Genomic DNA, 25,654 nt, shown 5'->3' with positions numbered 1-25,654 from the left:
TGTTTTGTCTGCAAAGCTTTGCAAGCTTTTTAGAGAACGTGGTCAACTCGCAGCTCATCATTTCAGTGACTTTCGAAATTCTGATTCAGCAATCCTCAGAGAATCCTCCAGTCTCTTGCCAGTCAAATGTGTGATAATGTTGAAGGATTTCGTGATAAACTGACTGAAATTCTTCGTCGTGAACATTCTCGTCACTCGCTGTCAGACGCATTTCGTGTTCTTTTGAACGACCCCCTCCATGCCCTTGACAGACACGATCCAATGTTGATCATCGTTGATGCTTTGGACGAGAGCAAAACTGACGAGAAAAGCGAATTATTGGAATTGATATCTGAGAAATTTTGTGAACTGCCTGATTGGATTAAGATATTCATTTCAAGTCGACCAGAGCTACAAGTACGAAAGGTTCTTGAACATCTTCACCCGTGGGAAATCCGTCTTGATGACGAAGATCACAACCACGACATAGAGCTTTTTGTTCGTCATAGTTTACCTAATCTTGATGATAATAGTATAAGGTCAGTTATTTCAAAGTGTGAGGGATCGTTTTTGTACGCTTATTACTTGGTCAGTGAATTGAAAAAAAGGGCGTGGGAATTGAACCCGACCTAAGTGATTACATCTCCAACGGTATTTCGGGATATTACGAAAAGCAGTTCACACGTTTAGAAATAGGCCTCCAACATTTCAAGCAAGATACCTCATGTCTCTTAAACAGTTTCATCAATGTCGTTGCCGTTTCTAAGGAACCCCTCCCAGAAAAAGTTCTTTTCACATGCATGGGTCTCTCTAAAGACGAATTTAAAATACGTAAAGCGGTTCTTGACCTAATGTCAGAGATTCTTCCAGTTTACGATGGGTGTCTGACTGTTTATCATAAGTCATTATGGGATTGGCTGACATTGAACGGTTATGAAGAACATGCATTCGTTGCAGATGTTGAAGACGGCAATAGACGTCTCTGGCGTGCTTGTAAGAAACAATTCTGTGAGATAGATGCTTTGAAGTCAGTTTTAGAATTCCAAATCACCGAGAATAGTACGCTTTAAAAATGGTTGAAATATTTGGTCGATACAGGCGAGGTAGAGAATTTCATTGGTTGGTGCACGTTGTGTGTATAAACTTCTTGAAACTAAAATTTTTTTATGAGTTGAGCGATCTTTTTTTAATGCGAATTCTTGGCACGTACCGTTCTAAACTTTCCAAAGATATTTATTGGGGCCTCATTCAACACGTTTGTTTATCCCAAATGCTACAACTTAGCTCTGGTAGGAATATTTAAGACTTATGAAAAAGATCATTGTTACGTATATTTGCAAGCACTTGCTAATGGGCACTTTGATTTTTCACAAGGTGCCGTCAATTCCAAAAGTGTAGCTAGGGATATCTTGGGTGCGACAAATGAGATTTGGATAGAATATGTGACAACGGAAAGCCATTCTAATTTAAGCATTGTCCCCCAAACTGTGTTTACAGACGATTCACTTTTTGATATTTTAGTGTCACCGGACCAGACGATGCTTGCTTGCATACATGTGGATGAGGAAAAAGTTCAAATGCTTAAAATACCAGATCTTATAACAATCTTTGAGGCACAAATTACTATTAAAAGAACTTTTCTCGAATTCTCTGCCTTTTCTCCAGACTCTTCATATATTTTATGTAATTCAATCCGGTTCTGCATCAATATTAAAGAAAAGAAAGAGGTCCCCTTCATTACGCACGGCCCCGATGACATCAGTTACTGTTCATTTTCTTCATGTGGAATGAAACTTGTCACATTAGAGAAAACGTCAATCAAAGTGTGGGATGTAAAAAGCAAGAATATATTGGTTGAAGTTGAGAATGTGTATGATGAGCGGTCTTATTGTTTGTTTAGTAATTGTAGTTCGTACATTTTTCTTTGGCCACGTCATGGGAGATTATCGGGGATGTCTTGGATTACATGAACGTCTTGAATTCTGAAACTTTAGAAAAGCTCGATAACAAGAATATTCGTGTTGACCAGAGTTTGTGTAGTAATGATTCTTTTCAAATGTTTTCCCCGCCTCATTCGTTTTTCGACTTTAATGTTAAAATGAAAATGAATTACATCTGTTTGCCATCTGGTCAGACAGTTATAATTTCCAATAAATATTGTTCAAAAGTCTTTGTGTGGAAAAACAGAAAGTGTGTAGCATTTACAAATTATTTGAAAAATGATTTAGCTTTGGTAGTGTACGATTTCATAAATCAAAAGATCGTTGACGTGTTTGAGATTGGATTTTTGCCTTGTAATACTCGTGTTAATTACATTTCGAAATTAGATGGGACGAGTTTCCTTTTATGTTTAGGATATCACAAAGTACTCAGTGTTTTATCCTTCAAATCTCTTCTCGAATGGCCTGATGTTACTTTTCTTGACAATGCCCAAATAGATTGCTGTGCACTCTCTCCAGACACTTTGTATGTTGCGTGCTGTTTTAAAAATTGCCTTCTTTCAATAAGAAGTGTTGATAGTGGGAAAACATTGCAAACTGTTGCACTGAAACAACGAGCGTTGGCATGTTGGTGGTCAGAGTCGTATCTTTGGTTGGTCTGTGAAGGTCTGGTTGTTAAATATCGTTATGAACCTAGGAGTGAAAATGTCTTAGGAAGTCAACATGAAGAATCTATTGTAAATTTTGAACGTGTCCTCGCATTTAAAAATGGAGTTCTTGTCATTTACGGCGATCGGAAACTTTCTATTTTAAAAATTTGTAACGAAAAACTGTGTTATCAAGAAACACCGTCATGTAGGTTTACTGACCCTTCTGTCGCAATAAGTTCTGATGGGTGTGCTGTTATGTTATTATTGTCTGAATTCATTTCAACTTATGAATTGTGGGAAATAAAATGTGGCAATACGTGGATAGTACGTTCAACCGGAGAGTTGAATCTACCGAATATTCGTTGGTGGTCTTTATCTGGTACAAAAGATACTCGCAATGCAGTGTTCTTGACAAGAGATACATCGTCTAATTCTGGTTTACTTTCTATTACTTTCCCAAATGATGTGCAAAATTTGCATAAACTTCCTATTGGAAACTTTTACGAGGCTGTTTATATCGCTTCTGATTTGATCGTTATTTTTGTCCGTGGATTGATATATTTTGTTAAGGTGTCGGAAGGGAGAATCATAGCTTCCAGTTACTTTCGTTATTCTTTCTTTTTTAGCAGTCCATTTCCTCCTCATCAACCTCCTTTCTTTCTTCCATCAACGCATTCCCTTCTGTTCGTTGACAGAAATGGCAGCAAATATTTCAAAATTCATAATATTGAAAAGTATTTCTAAGATTTCCTTTCTTGGTGTAAGTAGTTTAGAATCCGATTTCTTGTTTAAATGCGAAAACCACGTGTAAATCAAAACGTTCAGCTATGGAACGTCCTGAAATGCGAAAACCACGGAAATCGTTGAAACGTTTTTTTTAGTTTTTCCTTTCGTGATGTAAATTGTTGAGCATAGAATTTCTTGTTTTAACGGCGAAACGCACGCAAATGTCTGATATATATATTTTTTAAAAAAAGCCAATTAACTTTATATAACAGTCAACGGATTTAACGAACACGGAATACGTCTATGAAAACGTTTGAACTGTGTAATATTAGTACAAATATATTTTTAAAATATTTTTAAAATATATTTTTTTTATCCAAGAGATTTTCCTGCTGTGTGTTTTTATAACCTGCGTGTGAGATCAATTAATTCACATACTTCCTTTGTGTACTTGTGATAAGCGTACATGAATATTCAGCCTCTTACTTGTTAAGCGTTCAGTTTATTCTACACACAGGAATTCAGTATAATAGCCATCTTTACTTGCTTTACTGTTCCTAACGGAAGACGATGAACGAAAAATCCTTCTATAATTAACATGGATCATTATTACATGTTTTCCCGCTTTGAGTAAAAAAAGGCTCTGAAAGAAACATAAAAATGACGCTGTGACTGAAGCAATAAATTTTCAATTGTTCATGTTATTTTCCTGAAAGTTAAAGGTCTTTATGTCCCTATATAAGAAAATATTATTTCTTCCATTAGAAATTAAAATCTAAAGGAAAATATTTTCGTAGCCAGACAAACGACGCTATAAAATGAAGGATATTTTTGTTCATCTTTCTTCATTTTGTCAGAGACGTGAGTGAAATGAATAAGAAGGAAGTTTAGGTCAATGATTTACCTGATCTAAAGTAGCTGGAATGAGTGATGAATCGTGGATATCTTTACTTTTAGAATTAGTTTCCTGTTTTGTTAAGCAAACTTTTATCAGAAGTTTTTAGCATTCCATTTTTATATTTTAAAGTAATTGTTTGAAGCCCCTCAGGAAGATAAAGTACATAAACCTTTTGGAAAAGGAGAAAGAAGCCTTTGGCGAAGTAGAACTTCCAGGTGAACACAAATTAAAGGTTCCCCTGGAAGACGGTACATTTCAAGCCTGTTGCGCTAAAGTTTATAATATTTTACCTGAGGATGTCAAATCATGTGATAACTATTCTAGTTTTATAAGATTAGCCAAGGCTCATTTTAACAATAGAGCGGCAGAAAGACTCACTGTTTAGTAAAGTCAATGCATGCGTTTAGTCTATTAAATTGTATATACACATAGTTATAGTTAGTTATATTTGTAATCTTAGCGTAAGAAGAGCCACTTTGTGGAATATGCTAATAAATCTTTATTATTATTATTATTAATTATTTATTATTATTATATTATTATTATTATTATTATTATTATTATTATTTATTATTATTATATTATTATTAATTATTATTATATTTATTATATTATTATTATATTATTATTATTATTATTATTATTATTATTATTTTTTTTTTATTATTATTATTATTATTACAATTTCTTGGTGTAGTCAGGCTATAATCAGATCTTATTTTTTTCGAATATGAAAATCATATTTTATGTCAGAAGATACAAAAAACGTTTCCTCAATCAAAATTTAGAAGTAAACAAATTATTCTGGAATTTTTGCAGTAGAAAACCTGACTAGCCTCGTTTTTGTGTATCTCGCAATAGGCCTCTTACTCTATTTCGAATAGGTCCATGCACAGTGATGTGAACCCGGGTCATGATGTAAGGGGCGGATTGCATGGGCGAGGCTGGCCCGTTCCCTATAGTTTATTATAATCAATTGAAACGTTTCGGTTCCATGCAACCGGGTCAGCTCGGGCTGAGGTTGTGTCAAGCGGGCCAGCTCGGCTTGCTGATATGGGCGTGGCAATTGGGGAGGGGTTGGTGTGAGGGGTGTGACACACCCTAATAATTTAGAATGATAAAAAGCTGGTCAAATTGCTTTGTTATTTGTAAGCAAATTGATCAAATATACAACAACATTTGTTTCAGTATTCATAAATATTTAAGGCTCGTGATACTCGTAGAAAAGTTGACCAATCTCCTACACCCATGTCATACACAAATTTTCATTCCCATTATCAAAAGTGGGACAATATTACGTGACACCCCTCTCCAATCCTAGCTCGTTTGGCATGCCCCTGCTAAGTTGCCGGGGTAGGAGTTTGCATGTAATCGTTTTAGGCCCGCAAATTAAACTGGCCTCAAAGCACAATAATGAATATAATATAAAACTCAGGAAGGATTGAAATTATTGAGGCTAAACGAGACACAATTGATTTCAAAAAATGTTCGCCAAGATATCATTTTGAAATCACTCATGTAATCGTTTGCTGGACAAACGTGCTATCCCGGTCAATGTAATCTGCCCCTAAATTGTGTGATTAAATGTTGATTCGTGAATATCAGCGATGCATTCAGTGATTTCGCGGTGGTAGTTTCCTATTTCTCAAATATAATATTTATATTATTGTATAACCGTAAGGTTACAAGATAAAAGTATAGTTGCTTGTAGTTTAAATATGACTCGATGTTCTTGTAACGGGAATGGACGGTGTTGACAAAGAATGTGTTTGTTCAAAGAACGATCCAGTTTGCATTAATTGTAAGCCTGGAAAAAACAAACGAATTGAAAATAAAAAAGCAGCTCGTCATTTTGTCGAAACTGTTATGTTTAAGAGAGATTTTTTTAAAACTGCTTCTGACATCGCAATCACCCAATGTTTGCTTCTGTTTTTCTGTATTAAATTTAGAATGAAAATGGCACAAATTAATTCTGAAAGGCAAATTTAATTGCTATTCAAATTAGTAAGATGGCTCCAGTCAGTTTTAGCTAAGATAAATAATGCAATATTTTGGTACTTTTTTATCAAATGCGTACCAGGCAGTGGTACCAGGCTACTAATACGAATTCACGCATTTCTTGTTTGTTTCAACTGTAAATATATGCCTTATGCCATATAATAAATTTATTAACCTCGCTTGCTCGCCCGGACCTTCGACGAGGCAGGAAAACTGAGGAATTTCACTTGCACGTCAAGGAATACTTGAATTTATTCCACAGACAGAAAACTGTCACTGGTTTGATAATTGTTATTTATGAATTATGTGGTCAAAAAACAAAGTAATTAATTCGTCATATTTCTTCTGGTAAAACGATCTTTTAATAGATTTCTGATATTCGCTCTGTTGTACTTGGAATAAAAAGGTATATTCTGAATATTTCAATCTATTTCACAATTTACTAGCTTACCCATGGGTATAAAAGCTGCCTGAAAGCATGATGTCAGTGTTCAGGTAAAACACGCTGATATCCGCTCTCTGTTGTACTTGGAATAAAAAGGTATTACTTTGTTTTGATTGTTTATATTGTGTGATATTAAATCATTTTATATTAAATTTTTCAGCATTCTCGTTCCTACGGCTACACCCTAAAATATTTATCAATAATTGATTATCAATTCAAGATCATACCGAAAATGTATACCGAGAATATTTCAAACTATAAATAAGGGCCTGGGGATACAATGTGATAAATATAATTATTACATTATTATTTTTATTAAGTCAGTGACTTTTTATTAATTGTTTTTGATCTTTTAATATTTTTACCTCAAATGATCTACTCAGATAATTATTGTTGTAGAATTTTCTTGCTATTACGTACTTATATGATACATTCTACATTACTTTCGTAAAAAGCTACAACATGAAAAATGTCCTGTATTTCAGGTTAAACCATAAACATGTATAATACGTTTAATGTAGTTTATATGTTAAAATTCTTTATAAGGATTTTGAAAGGCAAAAACACAATAAGACATTTTTGTGGCATATACCAGTTGATCTCGCGCTAAGCTCTTAAAGCATGATTTCCAACGCAAATAGAAATCCATACCAGAAATCCGTGCGCGCGTTTATTTGTTAAATTTTTCAAGAACGCTCAAAACGTTGAGAAGCTCTCTAACTTTGATAAAATTGTTGTCTTTGCTTTCATGGTATTTGGATTTGAAACATGAAAAGCAATTCTTGAAATTATTGGGTTGCTTGGCGGCTCCACTCAGTTTGTGATTTAATGCGCAGGAGAAAAAATGTTGTTTGTATATCATATATAAGTTGAGCAAATGTTTCCGGGGCAATCAGCAATACTAACAATTAACAAAGGTAAACTTAATACTAAGACTAATTAATCCTGAAACACTGAACACTAACTCACCCCCGGTAAGGTTGAAATGTCAGGAAAACTGAGGAATTTCCACTGAGCTATATAATAATTCCTGGAGGACCGGTTCGCCACCAAAAAGCGTAGCCAAAAAGATGGCGGATTTTGAGTTTTGCTGACGCCACTTGGTTCCTTTTGCTCATGGTAGTTACCACTGACATACCGCGATACAAGGTGAAAAACTGTGTCCATCACCCTCCCGATTTTTATGAAAATATTTTCAGCTTTCGGTATATATTTTTTGTTTTTCATATAAAATGGATGAAAGTGTTTCTCTTTTTCCCTGTTCAACAAATGGAAAGGACACGTAGCTTCGTGCTCTGCGTCTGACGTTGTGAATGGCTTAATTCACTTATCGGTAGAGTGAATTTTCTCATTTTGCTCTTATTTTATAACATCCAGGTAACTGAGGTAAGCCGTTTTTCAACTTTTTTTACTATAAACAATTTCGTTTTTTGGCCTTTTGAGTTGGACTATAGTATAAACTGATTACCAAAGCCTCTGGGACAATAAATCCATTAAAACGTGTGGTACAAACAGCAAAGATACTATTTTCGCTTTTTGGGACATTACAGTGCTGTCAATGCAATGTGATATACAGTGGCGTAGCCAGCCTGGCAATTTAGTCATGCTATGCAAATTTTATGTTATTATCATTATTCATTTCTTTAGAAATTCCTTGTTTTCACTGTTAATGAACACCAAAATATTAGCATAGCATGACTAAATTGTCGGGCTGGCTACGCCACTGGTTATATACCCAAATTTTATCATTTTTTCTTAACTTGTGTGGGGAGAAAATTAAATTCCTGGCAGTGTCAATCTTTTGAGTTTGGTCTATGTTGTTTTCATGATAGCAAACATCAATGTTAATAGGTAAACCATTCCCCAGTGAGTCTACTATAATCACTCTTCTATTGATCCCACCCAACATCAATTAACATGACCTCAGGGTGTTGATACAAAATAATAAGATGCTGTAAACAGTGTAAATTAATTCCACCCTCTGATAGTGAGCCCTGTTAAAGCCTAGTTAATATATCATCTTGTTTACCTTGTCAAATCCAAAGTGAAATGATCAATTATCACAGCTTTTAATTTATTTTTTAGCTTCTTGCACCTTGTAAATAAATCTTGATCATATCTCCATTTTTATTTTTCAGGATGAAGTTCATGCATTTTATGACTGTGCATTATTCTTCATTTTCATGTTATCTGATTTTGTTGTTGGCTGGTGTTTTTATACCATTTGTCATATTTATTAATTAATGAAATAAATATAAACATGCATTGACTGCGCAGTGTGTCTTCAATCTGCAGCAACTTTTGTAATTTTCTGTTTATGGTATCAACCTCCAAAGGGATTATATTCATTAGGCTAATCAGTGGAGCCTATGGAGGGATAAATGTTATTCTTTACTATGACCAGGGGTCCAGGGATGCAATTAGAGAATGCTGAAAACTTTTAAAGCCTATTAAGGTTTATTAAGGTACAAATTGATGACTTGAATGAAAAGTATATTATGCAAATATGATTCTTGGTTGAAACTATATTGCTGCACTTAGTATTAGTCAGCTGCCCAGCATTTTGCCTCAGCTTTGGCCTCTGTTTCTTTGGATTTTGGATTGTGCATAGGTATAAAGTCTTGAAGACAACATCACATACTGAATACTGATTACATTTTTCCTGCGAAATTCTACAGCTCAGGGTTTAATTGTTGCCCATAAATTCCTAGTTGTCTTTAAAACATGCGAGGATAGTGCCAAAACATTCAAACATTTGTAAACTTTTATATTGGAATGTATAAGTAACAAAAATATTATTACGAAAATAAAATAATAAACCTGTCAGTTCGTGTCAGTATTAAAATCTTTAGTTGGTCCACATTTTTCCATATTTTAATATATATTTGTTCCCGCACTGGCAAAAACAGCGTGTATCACTTGTATTCATCGTAAAATAAAACTTTATTGTATGTCAGTGCGAAAAATATCAAAAAAACAACCAAAAAACATTTCAAAAACAAAAAAGATTTCACGGCAAAAAAAATATAAAAACCAGGGGATCGGAGAGAATTGTTATTTACAAAAACCAGGGGGGAGAATACTGCTGTAGCGGGCTCATAATTGAGCCTGGTCAGTGGAAAATACCATGGCCAAAAGGAACCAAGTGGCGTCAGCAAAGCTTCTGCGGTTGCGCAGAAGGGCGAAGTCCGCCATGTTTTTTGCTTCAAAAAGATGGCGGCGAAGTTACCGAAAAATGACGAGCCAGTCCCAGTGGCCGGTCCTCCAGGAATTATTATATAGCTCAGTGGGAATTTCCTGTAGTATAAACCTCGCTGTATAGACTGAATATAGATACAGTGTTCGTTCTTGGAGAAGCCGTTCTTAGAATTTGCTGCTTGAAACATTCAACAAAATGATTCGTTTTAAACAGACAAATATCGCTTCTTCGCGAAATGTTGAGCGTCTTTTCAAAACAGTAATTTGCAAATATGAAATATCATCACCTGCAATTGGTCGCAATTCGTAAACAATAATTTCGCAAATAAAATATGGAAATGAGTTCCAAGAAAATGATACTTTTACCAAGAAAAATCACTCTTAAATACTTTTATAAAAGTTTTTATTCTGAAGCCTGAACAAGCCGATGAACTTTCATGAAAATATTTCGAAATAATTAAACGTGTCATGGCCTTCAAACCTGAACTAAACTAACTTTATTTATTCAGTGACGCCAAGGAATACTTGAATTGTTTCACAGACAGTCATGTGATTTTTGTGGTGAAAAATGAAAACTCGCACATCCAAACACTGGAATATCTTTGTGATAAAAATACCAAATAAATCCTGATATTTCCTCTGGTAAAATCATCGTTTAATAGATTTCTGATATCAGATCTGTTGTACTTGGAATAAAAAGGTATTACTTTGTTTTGATTGTTTTTATAGTGTGTATTTATTTGTGCAATTTGGTATTAAATTTTGCAATATTCCCCCACAGACTTGGTAGTTTGTACTGTAATATATACTGGTAACTACAACATTAAATATTTATCAATAAGTCATTATTAATTCATCATAAATATTTCAAACTTTTAATAGAAAAAACAATATATTAGCAACACTTGATGAACTGTTTAATGTTTATCATCTTGTGATGAACACTCACCCACACATGAAGCATAGTTATGTCTCAGTCATTTTGTGTAACTGTGTGTCATGTAATGTTTGTTTTTTCTCCATACATGAGGAAATTGTAATAAAGACAATGGTCTTAATATTTCCTGAGCTAGCCAGACCTAATCTTCAATATTATGAAATGACCTAAATGTAAAGCATGATAGCTGATGTTTCAAATTTTTCAGAAACAAACACAGTCGTAAAGGTGAAGTGAAATTACCCGTTTTCCTGCTGCTTTCCGTTGCATTAAGTTAGACTTTCACAGTTTAAGTGAGAGTTAATACCTCACTATAGCTAAACCTTCAAAACATCAAAACAGCACCATTATATAGATAACCAAGCAGTAAACGTCAAATGTTGTTTTTCGATTATTGAATTCATGCAATTATGTTTTCGCAAAACTGAGCAATACATAAGAAAGCACTAATTAAATTGCTGCCCCCAAACCTTCACATGTTTTGCACAAAATGTTCCAAAAAGACACATCACATGTGTTTCATATAAGAGCAATGTAATATTAAGTAATGATTTAGTTTATGCACAATATGTCTGCTTTGCTGTTGGGTGCACATAGGAAAACAAGTTTCTAGACTGGATTGTAAATGCTCTTAATAACTGCAGAGTCTCAGATGTGCAAGAGAAAATTTGAGGGTGAAGTTTTCTACAAAGTTTAATTAATATATATATATAAGAAAGGAATTAGTCCGCGTCGTAAATTTTGTGATTATTGACTGATTAACGATTTTGGAGCAGCGTTAGCGAAAAATCAGTCTGAAGATTTTCAACAATGACCTCTTTTTACATATTTAAAGCTGGTTTTCTTGTATTAGTGTAAACACTCTATTTCTGAACCACATTTGATGTGCCTGTTTTGTGTGTAACATTTCATCTGGATCCTTGTTTAATATTGTTTCTGTTATAATTTTAGGAGGAGATCAACCATTATTTTGCTTATACACAATGTTGTATAATGTTGGTTGAGTGTTTACAGCGAGGACAACTCAAAGTTATTCAACTCGTGTGAGAAGTTCTCTGAGTCAAGGTGCGAATTATTTACTGAGTAAAAGATCCGTTTAATGTGGCTCCCTACAGCTAGTAGAGTTTTACGTGATCTATAGTAAAAGATCTGTTTAATGTAGCTCCCTATAGCTAGTACAGTTTTACGTGATCTATAGTAAAAGCTAGAGATATTACATGACTTGATACAATTGGGTAAATTGTTCACATTCACATAGATAATGAATAAAAGCGGCCGAAGTATGCTTCCTTGTTGGACCCCTACATTCACAGGCTCTACACATGACTGCTTGTTTATAAACGACGGTGGCTTGGCATCTGTGAGTAAGATACGATTTGAACCATTCACAAACATGAGAGGAAAAACCTATGTAGTGTGTCCCAGAGCCACGCATCCGCGAGGGAGCTCATTCCCCCGTTGATATTCCGTTATTTCAAAGACGTGTCCTTGTTTTATAGGACCTGACTTGATAAGATTTTGTATATATTTTATATTATTTTTAAATGGCTGAAATTTAGCTGTCTCCTTCCCATATTATAACCTGTTCGTTCTTAGCTATTACAACGAGTAACAATTCTAGTTCAAGAGTAATTTAAACGCAGAGCCCAATACTAAAACCCCCAAACCTTAATAAGTTACTGCATATATATGGCGTAGAAATGAATGAGGCCCTTTCAAGCATCGACTTTTCATGTTCCGAACCTAATGTTAATGAGATAAAGTCTTTGCTTAAGTTCATTTTGCACTGGATTTGGCACATGAAAAATTCGACGTCTGAAACGAGCCTAGCTTGCACTAATGTGTTGTACCTAAGGCTCCGTTTCCACGTAGTTTGATACAAGTTTAACCAGAAAATGTTCAGTTAGTTGGGTGTATTCTTTCCAACGTATCTAGCTGTAGCACAGAGTATTTTTAATGTGCTTACTCAGTTACAGTTAGATACGTTGAAAGAAAACTATCCAAACAGCTAAAAAGTTGGTTGAACAGGCAGGGTCCTCGAGAATGATTTTTTACACCATCGTATTAAAATATTATACGTATGAATATTATGCAAAAGTAGGCAATTTATTTATTTATTCTTAATATTTAAAAAATGCTGCCTATTAGCACTCCCAAATCTCCAGTAGATTAGTAGCCTGTGCACTGACGTAATTTATGAGGGAGCGTTGCGTCTGTGCACAGGCTAGCAACCTCGTACCCAGGGTCTTTAACCTACGCTCCACCGGCCACGCTTCGGCGAAGACCCCGGTTACCGCTGGTCACGTGATACGCTAGTATTTTATCGCCTAAGGGGGGGATCTCATATTACATGTTTCCTTGTGCTTCCACTACGCTAGCATTCTTTCTTATTGTTCCGCCATGTTGAACTACATTGCTTTTCTGTTGTGTTTGGAATTTGCCTTGTTAAATAGTGTTTACCAAAACATAATTTTGAAACCAAAGCAAGTTCTTTGTCTCGAACGTCTTTATTTGAAAAACGATGTGATGTGCGTACTGCCAACAGGATACGGAAAGTCGTTGATTTTTCATCTTTTGCCACTGCTCTTATTCGCTAAATCCAAGTTGAGAGGCGATTTACTTACTGGTTGGAAATCGAAAGGTGTTTCTACGGCAGCGGTAGACTCTATAGTCATTGTTGTATCACCTCTCAATTCCCTGACAAGTGACCAAATATCTCGATTGAGCGTAACTGGAATTAGAGCGTCTATTGTTAATACAAAGGAAGCGAAATTGGAGCTTGATTCAGAAGATATCCATGCTGACGAAGTTGTTGATATCGATTTCAGTCAGTGCGAGGAGAACAAATTACGCGACGGATATTATCACATTATATTTGCACATCCAGAAAGTTTTATTTCCAGCAAATTCGGACGAGATTTATTGTTGAGCAAACACTACCAAGAATATCTCGTTGCGATTGTTGTTGATGAAGCTCGCTGTATTGTTGACTGGTAAGTGTCATTTTTAGAGGCCTTCCCAAGTAACTTCGACCATTCTTGCATACCCTTTCTTTCAGTGATCAAGATGGATTTTACACGTTGAGGGATATTCTAACATATAATTTGTTTTCATATATTCAAGGGGAAGTGAATTCAGAGAGGACTATGGCAAGTTAGGGGTGTTATGTGCACTCTTTCCTGATGTTCCCTGTCTTGCCATGACAGCAACAGCTAGTCGAGCAGACATAAAGACATTATTGACTCCCTGGGGTTAAAAGATTGTAAATTAGTCATTGGCAATCCAGACAGAAAGAACATTTTCTACAGTAAAGTCTTTCGACATGGGCAAGATCTCAACGCCATTCAATCCATTTTAATGCCCATTGTGGAAGGTCTGTTGGAGCAAAGAAATGAGTATCCACTTACTATAGTGTATGTTCCTCTACGGTTATGTGGATTTGCCTACAAGCTTTTCGAACACGTTCTTGGTTCCCAACAATATTTTCCTGTTAATTCTCTTCCAATCCCCTCAAACAGATTGTTTGCACAATTTCATTCACCACAAACAAACCAGATGAAAGCATAGGCGGCCCCAAATTAGCGGCCGAAAAATTTTTCGGCAATTTGTCAATGTAATGTATAATCCCCGAGCCGGTGCGGAGCACCGTGCGAGGGTACTAATTCCGCTCGGATATTTACACCCACGATGTGCAAATGCGAAATCAAAGTTGTCCGCCATTATGCAATGGACCTCACGCCATGGACGGTCTTCTACGTTATGCGCATGCGCCAGAGTGAACCACTAAGCTCTTGATTGGTCGAGACAAAAATTTGTATTTTCAAACGTCAATAAATAACTGTCATTTTGCAAAATTTTGATGAAATTTATAAATTTTATGTTTTCATAAAATAAAGAATATATTTATTTTTAATTAAATTAGAGGGAAACTTGAATGTGGTCAGGACTTTTCACGGTTTAACAAATAACCAAATTTTTGACCGAATTCACCGTGTATAATAAAGTCGGAAGATTTTACACTTGATAATATTTCATCCACAGTTTTAAAAAGTAATTCTTTTGTGGTAAACAAAACTTTAATATTCTCAAATGTATTTCACTATAAATCTGAAAGTGTTATGTGATAAGCGACATTATAATTTCATTTATAAACTCCGTTTTCATAATGACAAAAAGAAAAGAAAATCAAAACATTCCCGTGCAAAAACCAGTCGAGGCATAACATAAAACTTCGGAAGTTGTATGAGACGTCCGATGTTATATTTCATGGTAATTAATAATTAAAATAATTTACCATAACACTGACTATATATGAGTAACTTAACTTCCAGAAAAAGGTAAGAATCTTGTCGTATTTTTGCCATTTTTTCACAAAAATATGAGGGTAAACTTTGATTCTTTAAAAATATACGGCCGTTGCGAGTTGCTATGACTACAGTACTTCCACGTGCAGAAAAATTTTTCCACACTTTTCTCAATTTCTTTTTCTCACATACGTAATTTTTCTAACAATCATGTTACCATCCCTATGCTTAATTAATAACTAATTTTGTTAAACCGAGGCGAGGGGTTTCTGCATGCATGTATTTCTAGTATATGATTACATAAGGTAGGAAGCTCTTTTTTACGTTACGAAACTTACCACTTAGACTATGAAAAAATACATCAATTATATTGACCAAAACTAATAAAAAAATATAGTAAACTAATCTCTGATAATTTTCCTCGCTTCTTACATGCGAATTACGATTTAAAACTACTTTTAACATGACAAAATACGGCAATATTTTTATAGTTTTTGATCAAAAATATTTCGTACGATGCGGGATGACAGTGGTCTCTGTATTCGTCATTGTTTTGAAATATTTTACATGATCCTATTGGTTGAAAAAAGTTCGTTCAAATACTTTACAGTTTGTTTCTTTTTTCAACCAATAGGATCATGTAAAATATTTATGATGAAAGAAGAAATTTTAAAACAGCTCTGATTCGTGTGGTTTTTGCCACAATAGCTATTGGAATGGGTGTGGATATACCTGATATTCGCCAGATTATTCATGTTGTTCCTCCATGCAGCATAAAAGCTTATTTTCAAGAAACAGGACGTGCTGGCAGAGATGGCAAGCCATCAGTGGCTTGTCTATATTACAATAACCGAGATATCGCTAAGAACAGGCTAGCAATGAATGATGATATGCGCAGCTATTGTTCTAAAGCTAATATATGCCTCAGGAAAATTGCTGCTGAATTCACTGGATGCAGAACAAATAGTTCTGATGAAGCCATTACACATCTGTTACAGTGTATGCAAGCTGAAGTGTGATTGTTTTAATTGTGTACAGGTTGATTTGAGTGAAATGTTAATTTATTCACATTATTAGTACTAGGGAAATTTACAATAATCAATCATGCATTAAAATTAAGTATAATAGTTCTACAGATGTTAATTGATAATGTTATGGCATGAATACAATGGACATGTGCTTAAACTTGCACACATCAACAAAGATAACAAGTATTTATCTATGTACAGTTTTAGAAAGGTTTTACTGTTAAATATTACTGTATGGAAGCACATTTTTAAGCGAGAAAACTGTCTGGTGTAAAACAAATATCATTTGGCAAAATTAGAATAGTTTGAAAAGTGAGATAGAATGCATTACATAAACTTGACGTTTATGTATTCTCATGTTGATTGTTTTGCCCCAGACAATTTATCAATTCTACTTAAGTATAATTCTACTTAGCTGTTCAGTTTTTATAAAATGCAAAATGCATCAATTTCTTCATAACAACTTTTGATTTGTATAGTTTATAATAATATGTTATGCTAATAAATGTTACATGTCTAATTTAATTCTTCCATATGCCAACAATATTTGTATGGGTGTAGCATGGTTCATAAAGGTTTAGGTTTTTAAATCATTTAAAAACAGGATAAAATCTCATTTTTCCTGAGCTTATTATGCTGTGCATCCTAGGAATTTTGATGTTCTTGCCAGCACCACCTTTCCAACTCACAGTAGCAGCCCATTTGCAACAATGTGCTTCAGCTTCTGACAATAAAACTTGACATTGCAAAATGTTTACTGGCATCTCAATGGCATACTCGTTGAATCCGGAGGTAGAGAAGAAATGTGCAAGCAGCTGTTTCCGCAAGATTGAAAGGTACTTTCCATTACCTGTGGCAACTGCATTCTTGATATCTGCAAGCAACAGGAAGGACCTCAGCAAATTAACTGAATAACACCAAACACCATCAGTTTTTGGAACATCATCATTTTCAAAGACATATTCGTCGAGGAACTTATTTAAAACATCAATGATGTACTTCTTTCTGTAATCCTCATTTTTGACTTCATCACTATGAGGACAGTTTGCAGTTGGTTCGTGCTTTGTATCAGCCATCTGGAAAAATTCCATCAGAGCTTCAACTACAAAACACTTACCAACACTGAAAAACAGCTGCTCACAATCCTCATAGTGTTTGACATCTACTGTAACATTCCTCCGATTGAGCTTCTCACGAAAGAATCTGAGGGTACCTCTCTCCCTACCAGAACTCTTGTACAGCTTTTTGAATACAGTCTGAAAAAAGGATTATTAATTTATTAAGTTGCACTTAAGAAACACCCGAATGGCCCTACTTAAGCTTTGAAAGCCATATCTAGGTTAGATGCCAGTTGTATAAAAAGCTACAGTTATTAGCAGAAAGAATTAGCCAATCAGAGTTGTTAATTATGAAGTCCAACAATGATTATCTACCCAAAATGTAGTTTTATACTGGTCAGAAATCAGAATATTTGCAATGAGGAGTCAATAGAGGAGCTCATTATAATTTTCAACTCTTTATACCCATAAGCCTATACCAGAAATAAAATTAGCTATTGTGGTGCCAACAAGTATTATCCTACAATTAGCCTCAATTCTGACAAATCATCAATTTTAATAAAAGCCATGAAAAGCTGCTAGTCAATAAACTGTATATACCTTCAAAAAAATCCTCTTTGTATGCCAATCGACTATACAAAATGGGTATAAGTGATCCAATCTTTGCTTTGGCAGATGGCATCCAGCACGAAGATCTTTTGCTCCAGCCATTCGCACACGAGTAAGCTGGTCACCAAAGCATGGTATTTTAATACCATGCAATGGATCACTTTCAGTCGTAGAGGGTGGGATATGTGAAGCTGGTTGATCTGGTCTGGAGGTGGCTCCTATGGTAGGGATGGTATCTTCATTTGAATCATTAGCCAAATGGCATAATCCAGCAGACGAATAGATGTCATATACCCATTTCTCCAGCTGGTCCAAAATGTCAACACAATCAGAGTATTTCTTCTCGTCTTTCATTAACACTGGCATGGTTAGGACTTCTGACTTTGCTGACATTTCGTTTGCACACATGCACTCTGTGGTTTGTGGCACATATGGCTTAAAAATTTTGAAAGCCTCGAAGCAGTCGAACAAGAGATTTGCAACAATCACTCTGTATCTACGTCTCCTTGCTTCCAGTTCATCTTTGTTGACAGTCACAATATCAAGAACATTGCATTTCCTAATATCTTTCTGTGGACCAGAGTCAGGTAGGTTTTTGTCAGCAACTCTGTTGAAAACAATGCTAGTTGCAACCGCATGTACACTTCGATTCTGTATACTCTGTCTCGTGTCATGAGCCTTCTTCTCCCAGTCGATGTTGTCCAGTACAAACACAAACTTGAAGCCAGACTTCACCAATTCTACTGCCCTAGCAAGAAAATGAGTCCCAATGTCTTCTAGAATAGCATACTTCTTGGCAGGTTGAAGGCAGATTCCATACTTATTCAACTCGGCAACCAGCTATAGAAAGATATAGTATAAATACAACAAACATGACTAAACCTCAAAGGAACAAAGAAAAATTTTAGTGATAAATATCTTAGCTATAACAGAACATACTCATAAATTGTGCAGCACCTTGTCAACAGTGAAAACAGACTAAAAACATTATTGACTGATAGTAAAATGGCACTCCTGTCTTCTCTAAGATCTATCTGGTATTGTGCGGTCAGTGCAGAGTAATGATATAGGCTACATCAGTTGAAAAACTAGACAATTGTCTAAAATGACATGTTTGCAAAAAATCTTGCACTATGCTTTACCATGAAAACAGAAAATCTCACCTGCTAATCTTACACTGACAAGTTTAGCAGGGAAAATCAACCATATTAAATGGTCTAAAATTCTAAGGTGAAACTACCATATGGACATACTTCTACTATATGAACACATAGATATCCCATGAAAATTTTGGGTATAGTTTTTATACAAAGTAATCATAGAATGGCCAACTTTGTTTGCTCAGGCTTTGGTGGGCATTGTGCAAGTCCTATAATTGATTTCTTAACATTAACTGTTTTCTAAAACCCACTTTCATCTTATGCTATTCCCTGTCTTCAGACCTATCTGCTATATTGTTTCCTGTTTGATTCTTAGTGTTGGGACAATTACCCATTTCTTGGTGCATGAAGATTGAATGTCACTTGATATTAATTACAGAGTGTGATATAAGATATCAGATGCATCAGAATGCTATCATCAGTCAAAAATGTTAGAGTCATTTTTTAGAGTTGACAAAATTTAGAATAAGGACTTACTGCAAAAGTGGCACTTACATTAGCAGATGCATGGCTTTGTGCAAGCAGGATGGAATATTAAACACATGGCAGGATTCTTCTTTCCTGGTTAAATATTGCTTTCCATGAGACTGTAAAAAATCATATGTACTGTAGCGCATCTTCTTTCCATCACTTTACAAATTTCCGACATCCAACTCTGAGATGATAAACCAACATAATTTCTTTGCCTCAGGACAGATGGGTTACTTCTCCTTGCAATCTCAATGAGCTCATTGTTGGCCACACTGAGAACTTGTGTTAATATGGTTTCAACTGTCTCTCCTGGAAAGACACCCTATAAATAACATGACATAATACAGTCAAGTTTTTTATTCAAAGTAAGTCTAAATACTCTTATACAGAGCAACAAGATATTTCTTATGTTTTAAAATAAATATTTATATATGAGATCTTCGTTATCTTTCTGAATTTTGTATGCATGAATGCACTGTGTATGTACTATGTACTACGTATGCCATTGCGCAAAAATGCCAAAATATTTAACCACAATACTGGTAATATAATTGAATACCAATATTATGATTGAGCATTTAAATTTTTGAAGAATATCACATGTATTTACTTACTTGAACTGGAATTTCAGCTGTAGTTTCGTCTGCCAAACTTAAACCATGATATTCTTTCATTATTCACATCATTACATGGCTTGCATCATTTCTCCAGGGGAAACCGCGTCAAAATAGTGCAAGCTATGGTCATGCATGAATCGGGTTATATCTATGTCTGCCAAACTGAAAGATGGTGAAATTTCTAGGCAACGCTTGGCACGGATATTTTCCGTTAATGTTTTCTGGGTTTCTTTTATAATTCTCTTAAATTCTACCGCGTTTTTAAGCCTTCTCTCACATGGCGCACATATTCGATAAGGAAGGTCGCTATCTTGCGGCAACTTTTCACCGAGAATAATCTCCGCGTTTCGAAGGATTGTTTCGCACTGCTTTCGATAAAGATTCTTGCTGTGTTTCGGATTTTACAATTACAAAGCCTACAACGCGAAATGCTGGCCGTCGATCCTTTTATTTTATAGAGCTTTTTTGGCGTCTCTTTACTAGGCATCGACCCGTTTGAACTTAAACGCATGTTCAAATCTGTAATTTGATTACTAAATGTGATTTGATACATTGTGTCCCCCCAAACAGGATTGGATCATTTAGCGTTTACAGTAAATGCAAGCAATGTCGAGGTAAAGTCGCGAAATATTGTAAAGAAACTTTTAGGATATTTCACAATTTTTCACACACGCTCCTTTCCCACCCCACCCTAAATAATATTTTAATTCTCCCCCAGTTTTTGGAGAAAATGATAATCACGTGACCAGCGGTAACCAGGGTCTTCGCCGCAGCGTGGGCCGTGGAGCGTAGGTTAAAAACCCTGGGTACGAGGTTGCACAGGCTAGTTGATTAGTGAAAATTAGATAGATCTCCATATTTTCACGAGACGCAAATCGAAGTGAAAATGCTTTTTATTTGTTTATATCACTTTAAAAAAGCTAATAATTGATAATACCTTTGTATAACAACAGTATTATCAAAATTATCATCTTCACAGTGTGTGTCTCTGGTTCTAGGATTCTGAAGTTAATATCTAAAAACAACAATGGATTCATTGAAAGCCAAAGCTAATTATTCCAGGGTATGTCATTTGTTGGTAGATAAAGGTGGAGATGTTTTGAGAAATGCTTTGCATGCGGTGCATCCACCTTCCACTTTAGCTTCCGTATTGAATGCAAACAGAGCGACCTTGCAGAGAATACGATACAGTGTAATTAAAGCCTCGCAATGGGATCTACTCTTCCCAAGATCTGGTACACCAGATTCAAACAACTTTGATATTACTCTATTGACTGTCCTGCTCCGAAATATTTGTGGATTGTCCGCACCAGCCACCGGATGGAATGTGATGCCTCCAGTCAGCGATACTTCTGTATCTGCAAATATTGTAAGAGTCAAAATGTTCAGAAATGAAGTCTATGGTCATATTCCGACTGCTGGTTTGGACAACGTAACGTTTGAAACATTGTGGCAAGAAATTTCTGTTCCGTTAGTCAGCTTGGGAATTCCTCAAAATGATATTGATCAATTAAAGGTGGCTCCTCTTAGCCCTGAAGAAGAAAGTTATATTGAAAGATTAAAAGAGTGGAAACAACAAGAGGATGATTTTATGTCAAAATTAAACGAAGTTGAAAGTGAAGTAGTCAAACTAAGAAAGACAGTGGAAAATGTTCATCTCTCGAATGTCGAGCAACTGGCTAAATTTAACTTTGCTGGAAAGATTCGTGACCTTTGTAGAAAATTTCAAGATGGCACCAGAAAGTGGTTGTTTGATAAACTTTCAAATTGGTTTGGGAGTAAAGAATCCAGGGTCTTGATCCTAACTGCAGGTCCAGGTGTTGGAAAAAGTGTTTTGTCTGCAAAGCTTTGCGAGGTTTTTAGAGAACGTGGTCAACACGCAGCTCACCATTTCTGTGACTTTCGAAATTCTGATTCCAGCAATCCTCAGAGAATCCTTCAGTCTCTCGCCAGTCAAATGTGTGATAATGTTGAAGGATTTCGTGATAAATTAACTGAAATTCTTCGTCGTGAACATTCTCGTGACTCGCTTTCAGACGCATTTCGTGTTCTTTTGAACGACCCCCTCCATTCCCTTGACAGACACGATCCAATGTTGATCATCGTTGATGCTTTGGACGAGAGCAAAACTGACGAGAAAAGCGAATTTTTGGAGTTGATATCTGAGAAGTTTTGTGAACTGCCAGATTGGATTAAGATATTCATTTCAAGTCGACCAGAGCTACAAGTACGAAAGATTCTTGAACATCTTCACCCGTGGGAAATCCGCCCTGATGACGAAGATCACAAAAACGACATAGAACTTTTCGTTCGTCATAGTTTACCTAATCTTGATGATTATAGTATATGGTCAGTTATTTCAAAGTGTCAGGGATCGTTTTTGTACGCTTATTACTTGGTCAGTGAATTGAAAGAAAAGGGCGTGGGAATTGAACCCGACCTAAGTGATTACATCTCCAACGGTATTTCCGGGTATTACGAAAAACAGTTCAAACGTTTAGACATAGGCCTCCAACATTTCAAGCAAGATAATTCATGTCTCTTAAACAGTTTCATCAATGTCGTTGCCGTTTCTATGGAGCCCGTCCCAATAAAAATTCTTTTCACATGCATGGGTCTCTCTAAAGACGAATTTAAAATTCGTAAAGCGGTTCTTGACATAATGTCAGAGATTCTTCCAGTTTATGATCAATGTCTGACTGTTTATCATAAGTCATTATGGGATTGGCTGACATTGAACGGTTATGAAGAACATGCATTCGTTGCAGATGTTGAAGACGGCAATAGACGTCTCTGGCGTGCTTGTAAGAAACAATTCTGCGAGATAGATGCTTTGAAATCTGTTTTAGAATTCCAAATTTCAGCCGAGAATAGGTACGCTTTAGAAAATGGTTGGAAATATTTGGTCGATTCAGGCGAGGTAGAGGAATTTCATTGGTTGGTGCATGTTGGTATAAACTTCTTGAAACTAAAATTTTTTGATGGCCTGGACAGTTATTTTTTCAGGCGAATTCTTGGAACGTACCGTTCTAAACTTTTTAAAGATATTTATTGGAGCATCATGCAACAGCTTTGTCTCTCCCAAATAGTAGAAGTTAGCTCTGTGACACCAATTGTTAAGACTTATGAAAAACATCATTGTTACGTATATTTGCAAGCACTTGCTAATGGGCACTTTGATTTTTTGAAAGGTGCCATCAATTCCAAAAGTGTAGCTAGGGATATCTTGGGTGCGACAAATGAGATTTGGATAGAATATGTGACAAGTGAAAGCAATTTTAATTTAAGCATTGTCCTCGAAGCTGTGGTTCAAGACAATTCAATTTTTGATTTTATTGTTTCACCGGACAATACGATACTTGCTTGCGTACATTTCCCAGACGACAAAGTTCAAATTCTTAAAATACCAGATCTTACAACTATCTTTGAGGCACAAATTACGATAGGACCTCGTTACCTGTTCTGTGCCTTTTCTCCAGACTCTTCATATATTTTATGCAATTCAATCCGGTTCTGCATCAATATTAAAGAAATGAAAGAGGTCCCCTTCATTACGCACGGCCCCGATGATATCAGTTACTGTTCATTTTCTTCATGTGGAATGAAACTTGTCACATTAGAGGAATCGTCAATCAAACTTTGGGATGTAAAAAGGAAGAATTTATTGGTTGAAGTTGGAATGTGTATGGTAGGAGTTTATTGTTTGTTTAGTAATTGTAACTCGTACATTCTTCTTTGGGTAAAGGATGATGAAAGATACGGTTCCACAGTCTTAGAATACATGAATATCTTGAATTCTGAAACTTTGGAAAAGATTGATAACAAGAATATTCGTGTTTATCAGAATTTATCTACTAAAAATTCCTTTCAAATATTTTCCCCTTGCTATTCGCCTGATGACTTGAATGTCAAATAAAAATGAATTATATGTTTGCCATCTGGTCAGACAGTTATTATTTCCAATAAATATTTTTCAAAAGTCTTTTTGTGGAAAAATAGAAAGTGTGTAGCATTCGCAAATAATTTGGAAAATGCTTTAGCTTTAGTGGTGTACGATTTTATAAATGAAAAGATCGTTGACGTGTTAGAGATTGGATTTTTGCCATACGGTACTCATGTCAATTACATTTCGAAATTAGATGCGACGAGTTTCCTTTTATCTTTAGGATTTCCCCACCAAGTACTGTTTTTATCCTTCAAATCCGATCTGGAATGGCCTGATGCTACTTTTGTTGACAATGCCGAAATTGATTGTCGTGCACTCTCTCCAGACACCTTGTATGTTGCGTGCTGTTTTGAAAATTGCGTTCTTTCAATAAGAAGTGTGGATAGTGGGAAAACATTGCAAACTGTTGCACTGAAACAACGAGCATTAGCATGTTGGTGGTCAGAGTCGTATCTTTGGTTGGTCTTTGAAGGTCTGGTTTTTAAATATCGCTATGAACCTAGGAGTGAAAATATCTTAGAAAGTCAACATGAAGAATCTATTGTAAATTTTGGACGTGTCCTTGCGTTTAAAAATGGAGTTCTTGTGATTTACGGCGATCGGAAACTTTCTATTTTAAGAATTTGTAACGAAAAACTGTGTTACCAGGAAACACCGTCATGTAGGTTTACTACTGGCCCTTCTGTGGCAATAAGTTCTGATGGGTGTGCTGTTATGTTATTATTTTCTTCTTTCTTCGTTTCAGCTTATGAATTGTGGGAAATAAAATGTGGCAACACATGGATTGTACGTTCAACTGGAAAAATGTTTCTACCTGATCTATCGGATATTCCTTGGTGGTCTTTATCTGGTGCAAAAACGACTCGCAATGCGGTGTTCTTGTCAGGAGATACATTGTATATTATTCGTTTACATCCTAATCCTTTCCCAAATGATGTGCAAAATTTTCTTAATTTTACGATTGAAAACTTTAGACGGGCTGCTTATATCGATTCTGATTTGATCGCTATTTTCACCCGTGCAGGCATACATTTTGTTAAGGTGTCGCAATGCAGGATCATAGCTTCCAGATACGTTGGTAATCTTGGTTTTTTTAGGAGTGAATCTCCTCCTTTCTTTCTTCTATCAACGCGTTCCCTTCTGTTCGTAGAAAAAAATTGCAACAAATGTCTCAAAATTCATAACATTGAAAAGCATTTCTAAGATTTCCTTTCTTGATGTAAGTAGTTTAGAATCCGATTTCTTATTTAAATGCAAAAACCACGCGTAAATTAAAACGTTCAGCTATGGAACGTACTGAAATGCGAAAACCACGGAAATCGTTGAAACGTTTTTTTTTTAGTTTTTCCTTTCGTGATGTAAATTGTTAAGCACGGAATTTCTAATTTTAACGGCGAAACGCACGAGTTTTTAAAAACGTTTGAACTGTGTGATATTGGTAGAAAAATATTTTTAAAATATAATTTGTATCCAAGAGATTTTCCTCAGTGCTGTCTCCTTTTATAATCTGCGTGTGAGATCGATTAATTCACATACTTCCTTTGTGTACTTGTGATAAGCGTACATGAATATCCAGCCTCTTACTTGTTAAGCGTTCAGTTTATTCTACACACAGGAATTCAGTATAATAGCGCTCTTTACTTGCTTTACTGTTCCTGACGGAAGACGATGAACGAAAAATCCTTCTATC

At 35.5% G+C, this 25,654-nt stretch overlaps 4 protein-coding genes across 5 annotated transcripts in view; all 4 read left to right on the top strand.

Annotated features, from left to right (window-relative positions):
- The first annotated feature begins 100 nt into the window (after positions 1-100).
- Positions 101-25,446, top strand: LOC114526066. 2 transcript variants are annotated; one of them, XM_028547565.1, is made up of 2 exons: positions 101-518; positions 24,710-25,446. In XM_028547565.1, the coding sequence occupies exons 1-2, from the start codon at positions 127-129 to the stop codon at positions 24,714-24,716; spliced, it is 399 nt and encodes a 132-aa protein (XP_028403366.1). In that variant the 5' UTR covers positions 101-126; the 3' UTR covers positions 24,717-25,446. The 2 variants fall into 2 exon arrangements, with proteins under 2 accessions (XP_028403366.1, XP_028403365.1); XM_028547564.1 differs by lacking the exon at positions 24,710-25,446 and adding an exon at positions 4,323-4,649.
- LOC114526062 overlaps positions 10,518-25,654 on the top strand; it is a 95,837-nt gene continuing 80,700 nt past the window's right edge. Inside the window, exon 1 of the mRNA XM_028547559.1 lies at positions 10,518-10,534. The gene's annotated coding sequence lies outside the window, so the exon portion shown is untranslated. The remainder of the gene's footprint in view (positions 10,535-25,654) is intronic.
- LOC114526063 overlaps positions 11,653-25,654 on the top strand; it is a 50,449-nt gene continuing 36,447 nt past the window's right edge. Inside the window, exon 1 of the mRNA XM_028547561.1 lies at positions 11,653-11,836. The gene's annotated coding sequence lies outside the window, so the exon portion shown is untranslated. The remainder of the gene's footprint in view (positions 11,837-25,654) is intronic.
- On the top strand, positions 12,064-24,611 carry LOC114526064. Its single transcript, XM_028547562.1, has 2 exons — positions 12,064-12,131; positions 21,017-24,611. Exon 2 carries the CDS (start codon positions 21,046-21,048, stop codon positions 23,932-23,934), a length of 2,889 nt encoding a protein of 962 aa, XP_028403363.1. The 5' UTR covers positions 12,064-12,131; positions 21,017-21,045; the 3' UTR covers positions 23,935-24,611.

This window comes from Dendronephthya gigantea, unplaced genomic scaffold (genome assembly GCF_004324835.1).
Source record: "Dendronephthya gigantea isolate DGI-Jeju-01 unplaced genomic scaffold, DenGig_1.0 000037F, whole genome shotgun sequence".
NCBI lineage: Eukaryota > Metazoa > Cnidaria > Anthozoa > Malacalcyonacea > Nephtheidae > Dendronephthya > Dendronephthya gigantea.
This window is presented reverse-complemented; position numbering and strand designations above follow the sequence as displayed.

Bases quoted from the DNA above. Each gene is read 5' to 3' on its own strand.
- LOC114526066 (XM_028547564.1), top strand. From the start codon at position 127: ATGTGTGATAATGTTGAAGGATTTCGTGATAAACTGACTGAAATTCTT. The intron at 519-4,322 runs GTCAGTTATTTC...TATATTTTAAAG, and splicing joins CTTGATGATAATAGTATAAG to TAATTGTTTGAAGCCCCTCA.
- LOC114526064 (XM_028547562.1), top strand. From the start codon at position 21,046: ATGGATTCATTGAAAGCCAAAGCTAATTATTCCAGGGTATGTCATTTG.